Consider the following 15693-nt stretch of genomic DNA (forward strand, 5'->3'; position numbering starts at 1 on the left):
AATCAAGGCAATCAGATCTGGCATCGAGCCGTCGGAGGCCGTCGTCCCAACTGTGTACACAGGGGGGAATTGCCAATTTAATCCCCGAAAACAATCGTTTCCACTGACCGTTTGTGTGTGCTAAGTCTGACACATGTTTTCCACGTGAACATCGGTTGCACAAATTGTGCTTAAGTTTCCTTTGTTATCTTAGAGGTATATAATTTGCTCTTTCAATGTTTTCGCCCAACGTTAGGGTGCAGGCAGAGCGTGGACAAACGGTCTGTCGAAACGATGTGTCAGCAATGTTTTCGGGGATTACATAGGCAATTCCTGCCTGTGGTACATACATCTGATTCAAGAACCTAATCTCACTCAGGCTCAAAAGAATTTAAGAAGTCACAATAAATTTAATATCAGATGAGGGCTCTACGTGTACATAAAGACAACGGCAATGCCAGCAAAAGCGATAAAAAGCGGGGAAAGCAAGTGGACGAGCGTAGCAAAAGGAATCATGTCTGAACGAAGGGATCGTCCCCTTTATCCTGAGGGAGGGGCACGTCTGGCCGGATCGGGGTAGACTCGGTGAAGGTTTCACCAGACGGTTCAGAAGGCTACGCCGAAAAGACCAAGAAATGAACATCAGTGTGATTGAGACAAAAAGGCAAGGTTACACACCCCAGGCGCAATAGTGAACGTCGACCGAGGGCTCCCCATAACTGGCGATCGAGGAGGAGATAGCCTCGGCGACTCCAATAGCTCAGCCGCATCAGACGATACCGACTCTACACGCGCACGCTTCGGTTCCGAGGGCTACATCGACGAGAGCAGGAGATAGATGTCAGCGTGCGTTGAAAACGTCACAGGCGGAGGGCAGCAGATACGCACTTCGGAAGTCAACACTAAATGTCGATCCATAACTCCGCTTTAGCGGTGTTCCAGGTTGAGCTGGGGCTGATGACAACAGCCTAGATGACCGGGATGGAATCAAAGACGTATTATAGACGCTCCGAGGGTTGACGGATTTCTTCAGGCTCATGAACGGTTGGTCCCAATTGTTTTGGAGGAATGAAAGGATGAGCCGCTGGAAACATTCGTGGATGTAGTCGGGCTGGGCTCGGGGTGAGCTTTGCGGGAGCCAATGTGGGTCAGTTTCCAAGTGATATGACATGTCCGTGAGAAGAGGGAAAAGATCACGATAGCTCGGGTGGAACACAGATCGGTCATCAGGGAGCCTTTTCCGAGCCGTAAGCAGCCCCGTCCAGACGTCGTTGGGGATGCATATATCTTCATCCCTCATTGAGCGTTTTGGATAGGCATTGGTCGACGGCATAGCCATCAGCGCCCAGTAGTGGACAAGCCAAAAGATTGATTCAGCGTCATGATATAGCTGGTGTCTCCAGGGGGCGACGTCGTGCGGGGGGTTTCCCTTTTCGTCTGCCTCGAAGATCTCCTTCGTGTCGCAAAGGCTGAACCGGGCGAGGCGTCCTGGAAACAGGTTCTTGTATGTCTCTGGGGGATTTGGGATGGCTATAAATTCAAAAGTAAAGCGGGGATCAAGATGGAGTGGCTCTCCTCGGTGGACAGCCCTGGCCATGAACCCAGGAGTTCCCTGCAAGAGCAACGATTAACGGCCGCTACAACTCGACAGAACCATATAACCCACCGTTCGTTCTCCTCGAACAGGCTTACGAGGTAAGCTCAAGACTTCACTGTGATTGAAATCGATTAGCAGCGTCGATGTTTCCTTGGGGTCGTCGCTGAAATGTAGGGTCAGCATCGTCAGGACAGGGAAAAGGCCTGACAAACTGCACGGACCTCTTGCCAAGCAGACGTCTTACGAAGCAGTAACGGTGCTTGTTCTTGTTCTGCTCTCCGGTCTCATCCTTTTCCCCGCCCTCTCCAGCCTGCCGTTCATCTGGGGTTTCGTCTCGTTGTGTCCGCCGCTCTGCAACCCTTGGTCGCCGAAGGTACATGACGTTCCCCGTGCTAATGTCGCGATGGAGAACGCGGCGCTCGGCATTCAGAATTCGGGTGACTCGCGTAGCCAGTCAGCATCTGGGGTAGTCTGTGACAGGTAAATACTCACTTTCCAGCGCGTCGTAGGCCACCATGAGCATCTCCCGAGGGGTCTCAATCGACATAAACGGCGCGCCCTCCTGACCCATCCCGATCCATACTTCTTCCCTACCTCCAAACAGATGTGTCAGGGCTCGAGACCGGAGCATATCGACCACCCCCGGGACTCCTTTGACATGTCTGAGCACCTCGATTTCGTCGAAACGAGATTTATGGCAGAGTTGTATCTTGACCACTCTGAGTCTGTGACCGTCGACAACGGGAGGATCGGGGCCACCATGAAACACGTCCGTCCGAGTACCGAAGGAGTTGGCGCCATATCGACAGATGAAGTCGCGACACACCACCTGTGGTTCGGAATCCGTTGGCTGAAAAGTGAGGTCGTAGACACACGTCGGTATGCTGTCACCCGAAGCTGGCTGATAGACCATTTCGATGTCGGGATGCGCCCACTGGCCAGGGTCATAGAGTCGGTACACCATCGCGAGCATCGCCCGCTTCAGCGTCTGGGTGCCCCAAGCAAACGAGAATTCGTAGATCCTTGAACCTGTTTGTCCAACCAACAGCTGCAGATGTTTCTCGCCCACCAACAGGCCAAAGGCGGCCTTGAAATCGGGTCGTGCATCAAGCAGGAGGTCAAGGTATGTGCGAGCATCCTGTCTCTGGTCCTCCTCGTTTTTACCCCTTCGAAGTGATCTCCCCGGCAAGCCTCATTGCGGGCCATGGAATTCGGGATTTCGAATGTTCCTTTCCGTCCGTGTCACCGCTGCCGTACCAATGTCCTTCAAGACCTGCCACAAAGCTAGGTCTGGCTTTGGTACCGGTATCGGATACATTCCCGGCCTGGACATGATTCGAGGTATCTCTGAAGACCAACAATTCGTGGAAATCTGGATTTAGGAGTTGAGTGGAATTCCTCGAGAATCGTAGAGTACGCACGGGAATTCCTCTGCCGGATTAGCTGGCACGTAGCATTCACGTCAGCCAAAAAGTCGTCTCGTGTCTCGAACTCTGGTGATCCCGCTAGGCTCAGAGAATGGTCGTCGCTCTCGAGCGTCAAGTGCTTCAGCAACTCCTCCAAGAGAAAATCGTCAGGCCCATCCAGGACAAACGTCGGATAGCGACCATGCTCCATGTATCCGACTGCGACACCGCACCGACGTGGTGGTCAAGACACAACTTTGAACTTTCAATTCCGACGCGCGCATCTGCCGTCTGATGGCCGGGCATCGCCACCCTCATCGTCCGCCTGGCGAAAATGCTCGGATACCCGTTGAGCTGCATGTTGGTACAAGTCACCCTTACTGGTGTCTTGGGAGCAATGATTGAGTCCAGCTGGCACGGCGTGAATCATTGATATTTTGTGCCGACGGCAATCAAGGTAATCAGATCTTACATCGAGCCGCTGGAGGCCGTCGCTCAACGTTCAACCTCCAAACATCTTCAAGAAGAAGTAATGGTAAGTAACCCCACTCGTGCTCAAAAGAGTGGAAGCACTGGCCGCAATATGGACGATACACCGTAATACATGCATAAATCCATGGGATACATGAGGATGTGCCTAACTTGAACTTGAAGAAGCCTTCTCGGAGACCCCCACTGTTGACTGACCTACACAACGACGGGGGTACTCGGGAGGGGGATCATCCGGTGAAGTAGAGTTCATAACCGCAGGGGAAGATTGGCTCTCAAAGGCATCATCACAATGACGGTTCTCCGCTTTCACCTCGAATCATCATGATTGCTGGCCTTCGCGATTCTGGGGCGTTGACCTCCTGGTCGGGAGACCTAACGAAGGCGAGAAAAGCCCAGTGCTGCTGTACGCCGTTCGCTTCGGGTGAGTCTTTTAGGCCTCAGCCTCAGCCTGAGCTTCTCGACACTGTGGTTGAACTAAGGAATCTGTTCCAAAGGTTTCTGACAGGGATCATTGGCCTATCGGCGCTTACAGTCCCAGTTCTGGGCGACTTCTCAGCACCTGACTGGGTTATCTTCTTTATATTAGCGACTACGGTGCATTGGAGCTGGACGCACTTTACAGCAAAGAACATGAAGAGCTTCGTCCCTTTCATCTTGTCAGTGCTTTTGTTCACGAGTAACACTCGTAGTCGTGTAGGAGCAGCGGTTATCCGACGGGCACTTACTATTCCTCCACGAACTCGCTAGACAGCGAAAGCAACCGTAATTCCTGTCCTGACGGGAGATCCGTGCGGAAGAAATAAAAGTAATGTCATGGGCAGTGTCGTACAAAAAACACGAATACAACATGGGACGATGTAATACAGTCAAGATGAAATACATAGAAATAGAAACTCAGAACCCTAAACAAAATAGCCGCTCAGTGTTTATACACAGCCTACACAGCACACCTAGTCAGTACCCTGTACTAGAAATCGAATCGCGAGACCCACCTCAATCTGCTCATGGAACGTCTTCGCAATCTTCACCCTCTGAATCTTCTGCGCAGCCGTAACAAGGCCATTCTCCGGAGTCCACTCCTCCGCCGTCAGCACCACATCCTGCAGCAGCTCCACCGGCTTAAACCCATTCCTCCTCCCCACCGCATTACACTCCTTCAAAATCAGCTTGCGCACTTCGTCTTTTGCGCAAAGGACTGACAGGTCGGATGTGGAATCGAGGTTGAGGGAAGCAAGGGTGTTGCGGAGGTGGACTTCTTGCGGGATGATGATCCCCATCGGTTGGTTCGCGGCGGGAACGGCGTGCACGCAGATGTTTGCCACGAGGTTGCAGGATTTGTAGATTGATTCTAGGCGCTCGAGGGCGATGTACTGGTGAAAACATAATCGTGATTAGATTTCGTCCCTGTCATGATAGATAGGCAGATGGATCCATACCTCGCCCTGAGCAAGCTTGATTAAATTCTTGATCCTATCATATCGTCGTCAATAACAGTTTCAGAGAGGTGGCGACGTTCCAGCTTACCGGTCGATCAATGTGAGAGTACCATCCGGATTCCATTGACCAACGTCGCCAGTGCGCAGCCACCCGCCCTTGAATATACTCTCGTCGTTGTTGAGATCAGGCCGCTTGTAGTAGCCCGATGTGACTGACGGGCCTCGAACGCAGACTTCACCCTGGGGCGGGTCGTTGGTCGAAAAGTACCCAGCATCAGGAACGTCGAGGAGCTTGATCTCGACGGATGGGAAGGGGATGCCAACAGACTTGTATCTCATCAGCTCTGGTGGTACAAGGGAGATCATGCCGCAAGTCTCCGTCATGCCATAACCTGAGATATGTTTGATAAGTAACGAACACTGTGAGAGAAGAATCGACCAAACGCACCTTGCGAGATGTCCACCAACGCAGTCGACAGGAACTCGTGCGTCTCAGGACTAATCGCCGCACCTCCGCTCAAAGCGAACGCGATCCGTCCACCAGTGGCAGCCCGCACACCTCCAAATACAACCTTATCCGCAATCGTAGAAAGGATGGGAATCTTGTTGCTCTTCGCCCAATAGGCTCCATTGAAGATCACCTTCTTCAATCCTCCAGCCGTGTCCACTTTGGCGAGGATACCCTTGCGGATGTTCTCCCAGACAGCTGGTACACCGACGAACCGTGTAGGTTTGAATTCGCTGATGTCGCCCTTGCAATGACGCACCGAGGCATCGGTAAGGGTCTTGACGCGCCCGTAGCCAATGGTCATCCCGGCGAAGAGCGAGCAGAGCTCAACCATGTACTCGAGGACGTGGGCGAGTGGGAGGTAGGCGAGGATACTGTCTTCCCGACCGAGATGATGGCCAATGAGGACCTTGAATGCTCCTACACCGGCGATGAGGTTCGAGTGCTTGAGTACGACACCCTTGGGGTTTCCTGTGCTACCGGAAGTGTACATGATGCAAGCGATAGTTTCGGGTTTGGGTCGACGGGCTTCGAGTGGTTCGACGGGTTTGTCGCGTCCTAGTTCGCGTAATTGTGTGAGACTGTAGACTTGGATGGTGTCGCGCACGGAACGGAGGTTATCGAGGAGGGCGGATGACGGTTCGCCATCGTAGATGATGTATTTGACGGTCGGTGTCTTTGCGAGGACGCGGTTGAGGGTGGGGAGGAGCTCGGCGTTGGTGAACACACCAATACATTCAGGCTCGTTGAGAGAGTGGATAAGGCCCTCCTCGCCAAGCGTATCGTACGCAGTAGCGATGGGAATCGAGATTGATCCACAACCATGGGACATGTATTGCCAAGTGGGACTGTCGAGAACACCATCAGTACCACGAACGTAACGCGGGGTTAGATACCAATTCCCTGGGTACGACCCGGAATGCAAGTGGAAAGGGCTCGAACGAACCTTGTCTGCGCGTAGATGTTGAAGATATCGTTCTCCGTAATCCCCAAATGATGCAACCCCCTCGCAATCTCTGACACGATTTCTTGCAGCTCGATGTAGTTGATGTACTGGTACTCGCTCAACTGGAAGTACTTCCACTTTTTCTTCTCTTTCACTTGTTCACCTCCGACCACCTTGGTGACTTCCTTCTCCTCCTCGATGGTGTCGACGATGTTGCGCCAGCCCATGGCTTTGTGGCCACCGTGTGTTCGTGTGGCATAGGTGAGGACGTCATAGACCGTGTTGATACCGTCTATTGGTCGTTCGGGAAGACCGTCTTTGGATAGGGCACACCGGAGCACGGGTCCTTGACCAGGACCAGCAGCGGGTGCAACCTGCACGCTGCCTTCACCGTAGTATCCAGGCTTGAGGGTCGAAAGCGTCGCCATGACGGTTAAGGGTGTGGAGAGGGAAAGGGGAAGGGAAAAGAGATGATTGCGTTGAATGGGAACATCGCCTTGGTTGTACTTTTATAAGTGGCGGGATTGTTGTGACAGTTGGCTTGTGACGGGATTGGGACGGTGATGCCGTCACTATTGAGATCCCTCCCACAAAGGAAGGATCAAGGGCGGCTATTTGGACAAACCTTCGTCCTGCGTCCACGGTCCCTGAACGTGGGCGTCGACGTCAAACTTCGAACATCGAAGACGGCTGGGTCGCAAGACATGAATTGGCAGCAGCCTTGTATTCACTTCTCATTGAGCTTGGCCCGGGATCCATGAGAGGGGATGCTGAACATACCTGCTACGATTGCCCCGCAGGCGAGTCACCTCGAGGCGCCATGCGATCGAGAGGGGATAAATCCAGTCGTTGACGGTTAAGTTAGAGTTTGTGTGTGACGGCGCCAAGAGACAGTCGATATTGCCCAAGTGTCGATTGGCGTCCAACAGCGGCGTTCACGGTGTACATAGAACCAATTGAGTTCGGCGGTCATTGTCTGCTTCATGGACCGAAGTTGCCTTCAAGGGCGTATACAGCAATATACAGCTGTCTGATCATGTCAGGGTCTGCCAGAACTCCGCCGAAAGCCAAATAGTTGGCTCTGAACGGCAGAACAGCTGGGTAGTTGAATTGCCAGCATCCCGGTGGTGGAACTGGCAAAGTGGCGCTAGGCGCGGTCGCGTCGGTGCAAGACGATGACCCACGGAGCTACCTGGGAGACTTTCGAACGACTGAGAACTTGGACAAGAGACACTGGGAACAGGCTATGAATCGATATCATATATGCGACCAAGCCCTCTGACTGCCCGCACTGGCACGTTGCCGGTCGATCTTAAACCCTTGGAAATGAGCCCCAAGGGATAGCACCTAACAGTTATTAATGACCTGGGACCGTTGGTGGATCCACAGACAGCAGTTCTGGAGATTTCGCGAGAGGAACATGTAGAAATTCGATGTCGCTCATACTGAAATTCGGATGATGGCTGGTGGCGTGGTGGAGGATCAAGATTCAAGAAGAGCATGCGTGAGAAAGTCCCGCCCTAAGCCCGTCACTTTAGGATCAGACGAATTTGATGCGCCTGCGCGGGTCTTCCCAAGTGGGCGTTGAGCATCTTTTCGAAGCTTGTGAATCGAAATGTTCTCAGCAGAAGATGCAGTAGAAATGTGGAACATATTCTCATGAGAAAAGTCATAAACACCTTAAGTTCCACCTCGAGTGCTTAGTTTTACATAGTTTGGTCGGTCGCGCGCCAACCGGCTGGCGCCCGATTGTGGCCCTGGGAACAAATCAATCGAGCAGTTTGCCTGCCAGTGTCCGATGCTCGCTTCCTCTGCCACTGTCTACACGACTCAATCTTTGACTCTAACGTTTTGACATCTTTTCGTTCTATCCTGGTCCACCTCTCGTTGGAAAGCCTATTGAAATCAAGACACTAGGGTCAGCTTCCGAGGCTACGAATGTTTTCCAACACCACGATACCAGACGAACTCACCTCAACGGTCTGTAATGCGATTCAGTCCTTGACGCAGTCGAGGAAAGCAAACTTCCTGTTGGACACTGCTCTGGCATTGATTGACGCTGGGAAGTGAGTATTTCTCGACGACTACAAATGCGACTGTGACTGTAGACGTCGGATGTAGTCCTGGAGCTGGCTTCGGAGGCGGCGACGTTGCTAACGGCATTTATTCCTTGCAGGTATGGATCTGAAGTCGAAAATTACTTTGATGTCTACCTGAAGACACCCAATCTTCCACCGGGCGAGGTTGTGAGGGCGCTGTTGGCACGCGCATCAGCCAGGAGGGCTGCTGGGGAGAGGTTACTGGCTCAGGCTAACCAAGGTGCGTTCTATTACAAGATCTACCAAAACAATGACTGAATGAAAATCAGACTTTCATACAGTTCTGAAATACGACCCCAATAACCACATAGCGAAACAGCATTTCCAGAAGAAGAGCCTGGTGCGTGCCCTGCACCACGTTGAAAGCAACATCTTAATCTCAACATTCACAGCAAATCCACTTTAAAAACGAACCAGCTTATCAACGGGCACCACTAGAAGTCTGGGAACGGATAGCGTCGTTTATCCCGCGATACCACCTCCGCACATGGCTCTTCATTTCGTCGTTCTACCGCGATATCGCCTCTCGCCACATTTTCCATACCCTAGATCTTTATTTTGGATCGGACGACCAGGAGAACCTCAACCGCGGCCTCGACATCTTCGATAGGGCAAAGAACGACCCCATCTTTGCAAACAGGGTGAAATGCTTGCGGCTGCATTGGGCGTACGAAGAGGGCGACATGCTCGATTTGATGATAAGGATATTCAAGACTGCTTTACCCGAATTCAGGTCTCTCAAAGATTTTGAATGGATCGGATATCCAGAGCTGAGAGCAGAGGTGGTGAAAGCTGTTTTGGCCAGCCATCCCAATTTGCAGCATCTGGGATTAGTGTGAGTCCTAGCCTCTCCTTACAACCAATATATCCTGATATCATCCTTCAGTGGCTGGCATTTCGACGCAGTCGGCGTCTCAGCGTTCAAGAACCTTCGCAAATTCACGCTGCGGGCAGAGGACGACGACGGGTTCGCCGACATGGGCGAAGTGCGTACCGTGCTCGACCAGAACGTGTCGACGCTCAAACACCTCATCCTCGGCGCCTACCTCGAGCGGCAGCACAGCTGGGACTCGGTCTTCCAATCCACCACCATCAAAAACCTCACCCACCTCGACCTCGTCGATACGCGCATCTCCCACGTTGTCCTCGCCCGTATTGCGCATGCAAATAACCTGCAGAGTCTCACCCTGCATGGGACGTTCGAGGAGCCAGCGTCGGCTACGGTGATTTTCAAATCTGACCAGGTTATCGATGGGGAGCATACGTTTTTGCCGCACCTCGAGTCGTTCAGGTTTGTGCTGGTAGGGCAGGACGACCACCCTGGGCTCTACGAATCGGTGACTGCCTTCCTCAAAGGGCGGAAGAGGCTGAGGAAGATGGATTTGGGTGGGTGTCCGTGGGAGATGGTGAGGGGGATTTTGCCCGGATTGACGGGCCTGCGGGTGGTTGGTGTGAGGATAGGCAGCTTGACGGAGGAGGTGGTGAGAGCGTTTGTGGAGTGCTTGCCGAGGAATGTTGGCGCGCTTAGTCTGGCAACGGCGGTCTCACAGCAGCCTATGGTACGTCCCCAATCCACATTTCTTTTTTTTTTTTTCTCGCGTCAGCTGACCACCTCTGCAGCACGAATACGCACACCACTTCAAGAAATTCACCTCGCTCTCGTTCTTGCACCTCCAGTCTGCGAACAAGCGGAGACCCAAGCCTAATATGATGTCGGAGAAGGATTTCCAGGTTCAGTCGGATTTGTGGTTGAGGAATGCGAGGAGTATAGCTGAGCAGGTGCCCAGTTTGGACTTTTTGGGGTGGCATGGGGAGCACTTTGTGATCGTGAGGACTGAGGCGTCGTCGGGTTCGACGAATGCGGTCGCTGGAGGGTCACGGTCGCCGACTCCGGCATCATCGCCCTCGAAAGTGGAGGTGAAGGACCTTCCGACGAGGCGGAGACTGGATTGTGGGACTGGTGTGGATCTTGGAGGGGAGGATGCGGCGTGGTTGGAGAGGAAGGATGTGCCGATGGACTATGAGATGCCGGGGTTGGAGTGAAGGGTGGGGTTGGTGGGGGCTATGGTTTTCTTTGCGATCATTGTTTTTTATGGACCGAATACACGCATCGGTCATTCCGTCGATTATCGACTCGGAATAGGCTGTCGGTCATCCTTAAAGAGGGTTACCTACTGCTCAAGTGACGTTGATCGAATGGAACTCGCGCTCGCGTGACGATGGCCATGGTCCAAGCACAGGCCAGCGGAGGTGACGAGAAGCCCTACTACCCATGGACGCAACCTCGGAATCCCCCATCGCTCTGACTCACTTGGGCTCACTGCATTACAGTACTGCTTTCAATGGCGAAGGGCGTCGAACATGACCTCAGCCATCCGATTCCTTACCCTCGTCCTCCCCTTCCAAGTCCATTTCTTTTATCTTTCTTTATCGTGGCTAATGCCAGACCAACACGGTCGATTACTGGCCGATCCATAGCTCTAGGGCTACACACATGTCAACTTGACATCCTGAATAGACATTGTCGTCGACCCCCAGTTCATTCCCACTGTTCCCATAACCGACCTGTTCCAGACTTCTACTCGGGGGAAGGTGTTCGCATGAGTGGCCAGAGCGTCTAAGCAGACTCGCTGCTCACTGCTTTACTGGCGAAAAACGCAGAATGCCCACCGCCATTACCGTAATTTCCAGATTCTTCCCTCGACGTCCATTGCTCGGTGAATTAGGTGTCTGTGGCTGAGTTCCATAGCAGTTGTCGTCCAAGGATATAGCCTGAACTATTAGACGCGTCCTCGGCGATCGTGAAGTCAAATTGGCGATTTTGGGGGTGGTCGTGTGCGCGCCAGAGGTGGAGAGGCGGTCCATTGCTCCGAGCCTTGAAAACTGGAGGGAAACGAGAACTGACCAGTCGGTTTCGATTGAAGATGGCATGGTGGTAGTTGATGAGGGCTCAGTTGAGTTGAGACTTTGAGAAACTGTGAAGGGACCATGCACAGAGGTGATCGTGGGGACGCCATCGACGTCAGTGACGATGCTGTCTTGGCACGATGCTTGGATGTTCACTCCGTTTTGAGTGGTTTGATTCCATTTCCGGGTCGCGGAGAGTATGTAGAAAGGAGGTATGTATGTGTGTATTTGAACTTCGGAGGAAGGTCTTCGGAGGAGGTGAGGTGCTGAATGTACAGGAGCTCGCCTGAGCTCGAAGGGTACGACGAGGAGAGGTGTTTGCACGGGGTACCACTACGACGATATTAGATAGGGGCTTCGCATTGTTTAACGTACGGGAGCCCTTGGCAGGGCCTTCAATCTGACCGTTGGGAGCAATTCCAGGTGATGCTGAGAGAGAGATGGGTATCTTCTGTGTGTCAGGACTTGGCTGGGCGCTTCTTCTTGCGCGAGTCGGTGCATATGGTTACTCTTCGAATTCCAAGTGCTGGGGAGTACTGGAGGACTTGTGCCAATACAAGCGGCTCATTGACCGGACTCAGGAACATTGATACTTGATACCGGTCAGACCGAGCAGCGTCTTCCATTGAAGCTGTTTTAGCGGAACCGCTAAACAGGGGCTGGAGTCGAGGACCCTGCCTTGGCATGGCGGGGAAGGAAGATCCGGGGTAGTAGGGAGACGCTTGGATAGGCTCACAGGATAAGTCTCAGGTTCTAAAAATGGACTCAGAACAGATAGCCTGTCTAAATGTCTGACGCACAGTTCTTGTTCTGGACATGTCAAGCATTTAAATTCCAACAACAGAAGGGCCAGGAAGACCCTGCGACTCCCAAGATGGGAGTCTGAGAATGACTTGGCGTGCGGAAAGTTCCGATCACGTGCCAAGTAGGTACGGAAGAGTAAAGGAGGTCGCCGGTGAGGAGCGTTTCCCATATTTCTTTCTCTTTCTCTTTCTCCATCGACTCGTTTTCTTCTTCCCCACCGTCCACAATGTCCAAGGTCAAGACGCTGAAGCCAGGATACTACGGCGAGGGTTCCTACGAGGTCTCACCACCGGCAGGCCCAGGTGAGGGCGGCGTTCGTCGCTGCACCCTGGCCAAAGACGGCCTCGTCGAGCGACCGCTGGAGGGGATTAACACCGTGTACGACATTGTCGACTATGCGGCACGCACACATGGCTCCAAGAAGGCTCTCGGCTGGCGCGAGGTCGTCAAGATTGTGGAGGAGGAGAAGGAAGTGACCAAGGTCGTCGAGGGCAAGGAGGTCAAGGAGAAGAAGGTCTGGAAGTACTTTGAGCTCAGCGACTACAAGTTCCACAGCTATATCGAGGTCAAGGAGATCGTCTCCGAGATCGCACGCGCCCTTGTTCACCTTGGTGTCTCTGATAAGGACATCTTCAACGTCTATGCACAGACCAGGTGAGTTCTCCGCAACTAGCATCGCCACGTAGCACTGACAGTATCGCAGTCCCAATTGGCAGTTGATGGCGCACGCCTGCGCATCCATTTCCACCACGATTGCAACCGCGTACGATACCTTGGGTGTCGAGGGATTGACCCATTCTCTCAATGAACCCGAATGTGTCGGTCTCTTCACCAACGCTGAACTCCTCCCAACACTCTACCGCGTTCTCCCCAACACTCCCACCGTCAAATACATCGTTTTCGACGGTGAACCCACCCAGAAGCTCATTGACGATATCCACGCCGTTCGCGAGTCCATCCAGGTCTTCAGCATCAGCCAGCTCAGGGAACTCGGAAAGGACAAGCCCGTCGAGCCTCTCGAGGCCCGCCGTCCGAAGCCCGACACTATTGCTTGCATCATGTACACTTCCGGTAGCACTGGCAACCCCAAGGGCGTGATCATCAAGCATTCCAATCTCGTCGCTTCCGTCGGTGCCGTCCGTTCCCTCCTCGGTCACCATCTCTCCTATGACGATGCCTTCCTCGCTTATCTCCCTCTCGCACACGTTCTCGAGTACATTGTCGAGCTTATCATGCTCTTCGTTGGTGTTCCAGCCGGTTACGGACGCGTCAAGACCTTGACCGATGCATCGGTCAGGAATTGCCAAGGTGACATCAGCGCGTTTAAGCCGACGATCATGGTCGGCGTCCCCGCCGTGTGGGAGACGATCCGCAAGGGAATTCTCGCCAAGGTCCACGCTGGCGGTGCCCTCAAGAAGAGCGTCTTCAACGGCGCCATGAACGCCAAGAAGAAGAACATCCCTGTTCTTGCTTCGCTCGCTGATAGCGTCGTTCTCTCTGGCGTCCGCGCCGCTACCGGAGGTCGGCTCCGTCTTGCTCTTTCTGGCGGTGCCGCTATCTCTCGCGAGACCCAAGAGTTCCTGACTACTGCTTTGGTGACTGTCCTGCAAGGTACGTTCGATGCTGTTCATTCGCGTATCAGGATTCTCATTCCCTTTAGGATATGGTATGACCGAAACCTGCGGCATGTGCGCTATCCTTCCCCCCGAATTGATGAGATACGACTCTGTCGGTCTCCCCGTTCCCTCGGCTGAAGTCAAGCTCCTCGACGCTCCCGATGCCGGCTACCTTTCCACCAACAACCCACCTCAGGGTGAAGTTTGCATCCGCGGTCCATCTGTAACTCCCGGTTACTACAAGCGTCCCGACCTCAACAGCGACGAGACCGTCTTCAAGGATGGATGGTTGCGAACTGGCGATATCGGTCAATGGAACCCTGATGGAACGCTCTCGTTGATCGACCGTCTCAAGAACTTGATCAAATTGGCCAGCGGCGAGGTGAGTCGCTTCTGTAAATCGTCTTGACCATTTCTTAATATACAACCCACAGTACATCGCCCTCGAGCGCTTGGAGGCCATTTACAAGTCTTGCAACCTCGTTGCCAACATTTGTGTGCACGCTGTGCCTGCTGCTCAGCAACCGATGGCGATCATTATCCCCCACGAAGCCCATCTCCGAAACACGCTTTCCGCAAAGGGTCTTGATTCAACCGCTGAGCTTGGTGTTTTGTGTGCACGGGATGAGGTTCGGGATCTCATCTTGAAGGAGTGCAATGCTGTGGGCAAGAAGAATGGGTTCAAGCAGCCCGAACTTCTCCAGGCTGTGGTGTTGACGCCTGATGAGTGGACACCCGAGAGTGGGCTCGTTACGGCTGCACAGAAGATCCAGCGCGCGAAGATCTCGAAGCACTTCCGCGAGGAGATCAGCGTATGTTCTTACTTATCTCCTTCCTCTCCGTTCCTTTACTGACGCGTTTGCGTGCCAGGCTGTGTACAAGGTCTAATCTCACTTTGCTCGCGCTCGCTCCTTCGCTCTTCGTCTCTCTTCCCGCTTTTGCTTCATGTTTGGGACTGTAGTTTTATAAGTATTCCCACTCCATACCATCTTTTTGATGATTTCCTGTCTCTCTGTTTATTGTGCTTCAGTTATCTCTTGGGATTTTCACGCCTGTGTTTCACGTAGCCAGTCACTTCATTTTCCTTTTCCACACCCAGTCACAGTTTCCATTATTTTCTTTCAACGCGTTTCGACGAATGTTTTGTGTAATCTTACCCTGCTGTATATTTTTTGCGTGTTTCGCTATGCAATGGATGTGTAACTGACTAGCGTTGGGTTGGGGTATCATGCCTCTCCCATTGTGCGCCCTCGTGTATGAATTGTCCTTGACTATGCCCGTTGCATAATGACGTCCCTCGGCGACGCGTCGAACGCGACGCTGCTACCCTCCGAAATAACCAGGTACGTCGTCACGTATAAATGGTACATGCGTTGCTCTTGGGTAGTATTATAACTCTCTCGTATTAGAGCTTTGAATCAACTTTAGAGCTGCAGGAAAACGCGAATGAACCAGGAGGTTGAAACCGAGAATAGGTTGAAGCTCGGGAGATGAGTCAGAAGACTAGAATTGGGCCTGCGGGGAGAAGGTTGATACGGTGAGAAGAGGCGTTTATCGAATCGAGAGAAGAACATGAGGATGAGGAACGAGAAGTCCCAATTCCGATGATCATAACATCGTCAGGTTCTGTCCGCGGATTTGCATGTTCCTGTTCGGGGAATAGTCTACTTAACATAGAAGTACCAGTAGTAGGATTTGAGAGAGTTGTTGCATGTGCTCACCCGGTCCTGGCATGCGGACTTCCCGCTGAGCGAGTGACCCTTCTGGGCGCCTTCAGTCCGATGGTCACCGGAAGTCAATGGGATCGAATCGAATTCCTCCTGAGAGCCCGAGGTCACTGGCCAATGATTAGCTATTACAGTCTCCGACAATTCAAATAGGCAGTGGTACATAAGGCAATAAA

At 52.8% G+C, this 15693-nt stretch overlaps 4 protein-coding genes across 4 annotated transcripts; 2 read left to right on the plus strand and 2 right to left on the minus strand.

Annotated features, from left to right (window-relative positions):
* Positions 1–491: 491 nt before the first annotated feature.
* CC1G_01565 (other/FunK1 protein kinase) lies at positions 492–3193 on the minus strand (the record flags this gene model as incomplete). The annotated part of the gene is made up of 9 exons (XM_001833836.2): positions 492–593; positions 658–721; positions 777–792; positions 868–1591; positions 1646–1739; positions 1798–2017; positions 2069–2742; positions 2834–2948; positions 2998–3193. The coding sequence occupies 9 exons, from the start codon at positions 3191–3193 to the stop codon at positions 492–494; spliced, it is 2205 nt and encodes a 734-aa protein (XP_001833888.2).
* Positions 3194–4393: 1200 nt separating this feature from the next.
* CC1G_01566 (fatty acid activator Faa4) lies at positions 4394–6792 on the minus strand (the record flags this gene model as incomplete). The annotated part of the gene is made up of 6 exons (XM_001833837.1): positions 4394–4411; positions 4467–4844; positions 4911–4944; positions 4999–5302; positions 5359–6266; positions 6365–6792. The coding sequence occupies 6 exons, from the start codon at positions 6790–6792 to the stop codon at positions 4394–4396; spliced, it is 2070 nt and encodes a 689-aa protein (XP_001833889.1).
* A 1510-nt stretch (positions 6793–8302) lies between these two features.
* CC1G_01567 (hypothetical protein) lies at positions 8303–10506 on the plus strand (the record flags this gene model as incomplete). Its single annotated transcript, XM_001833838.2, has 6 exons — positions 8303–8430; positions 8541–8683; positions 8733–8803; positions 8856–9298; positions 9350–10022; positions 10084–10506. The coding sequence occupies 6 exons, from the start codon at positions 8303–8305 to the stop codon at positions 10504–10506; spliced, it is 1881 nt and encodes a 626-aa protein (XP_001833890.2).
* A 1859-nt stretch (positions 10507–12365) lies between these two features.
* Positions 12366–15069, plus strand: CC1G_01568 (long-chain-fatty-acid-CoA-ligase). The gene is made up of 5 exons (XM_001833839.2): positions 12366–12828; positions 12878–13785; positions 13835–14172; positions 14225–14602; positions 14661–15069. The coding sequence occupies exons 1-5, from the start codon at positions 12401–12403 to the stop codon at positions 14676–14678; spliced, it is 2070 nt and encodes a 689-aa protein (XP_001833891.1). The 5' UTR covers positions 12366–12400; the 3' UTR covers positions 14679–15069.
* Positions 15070–15693: the final 624 nt, after the last annotated feature.

This window comes from Coprinopsis cinerea (genome assembly GCF_000182895.1).
Source record: "Coprinopsis cinerea okayama7#130 chromosome 10 map unlocalized cont3.10, whole genome shotgun sequence".
NCBI lineage: Eukaryota > Fungi > Basidiomycota > Agaricomycetes > Agaricales > Psathyrellaceae > Coprinopsis > Coprinopsis cinerea.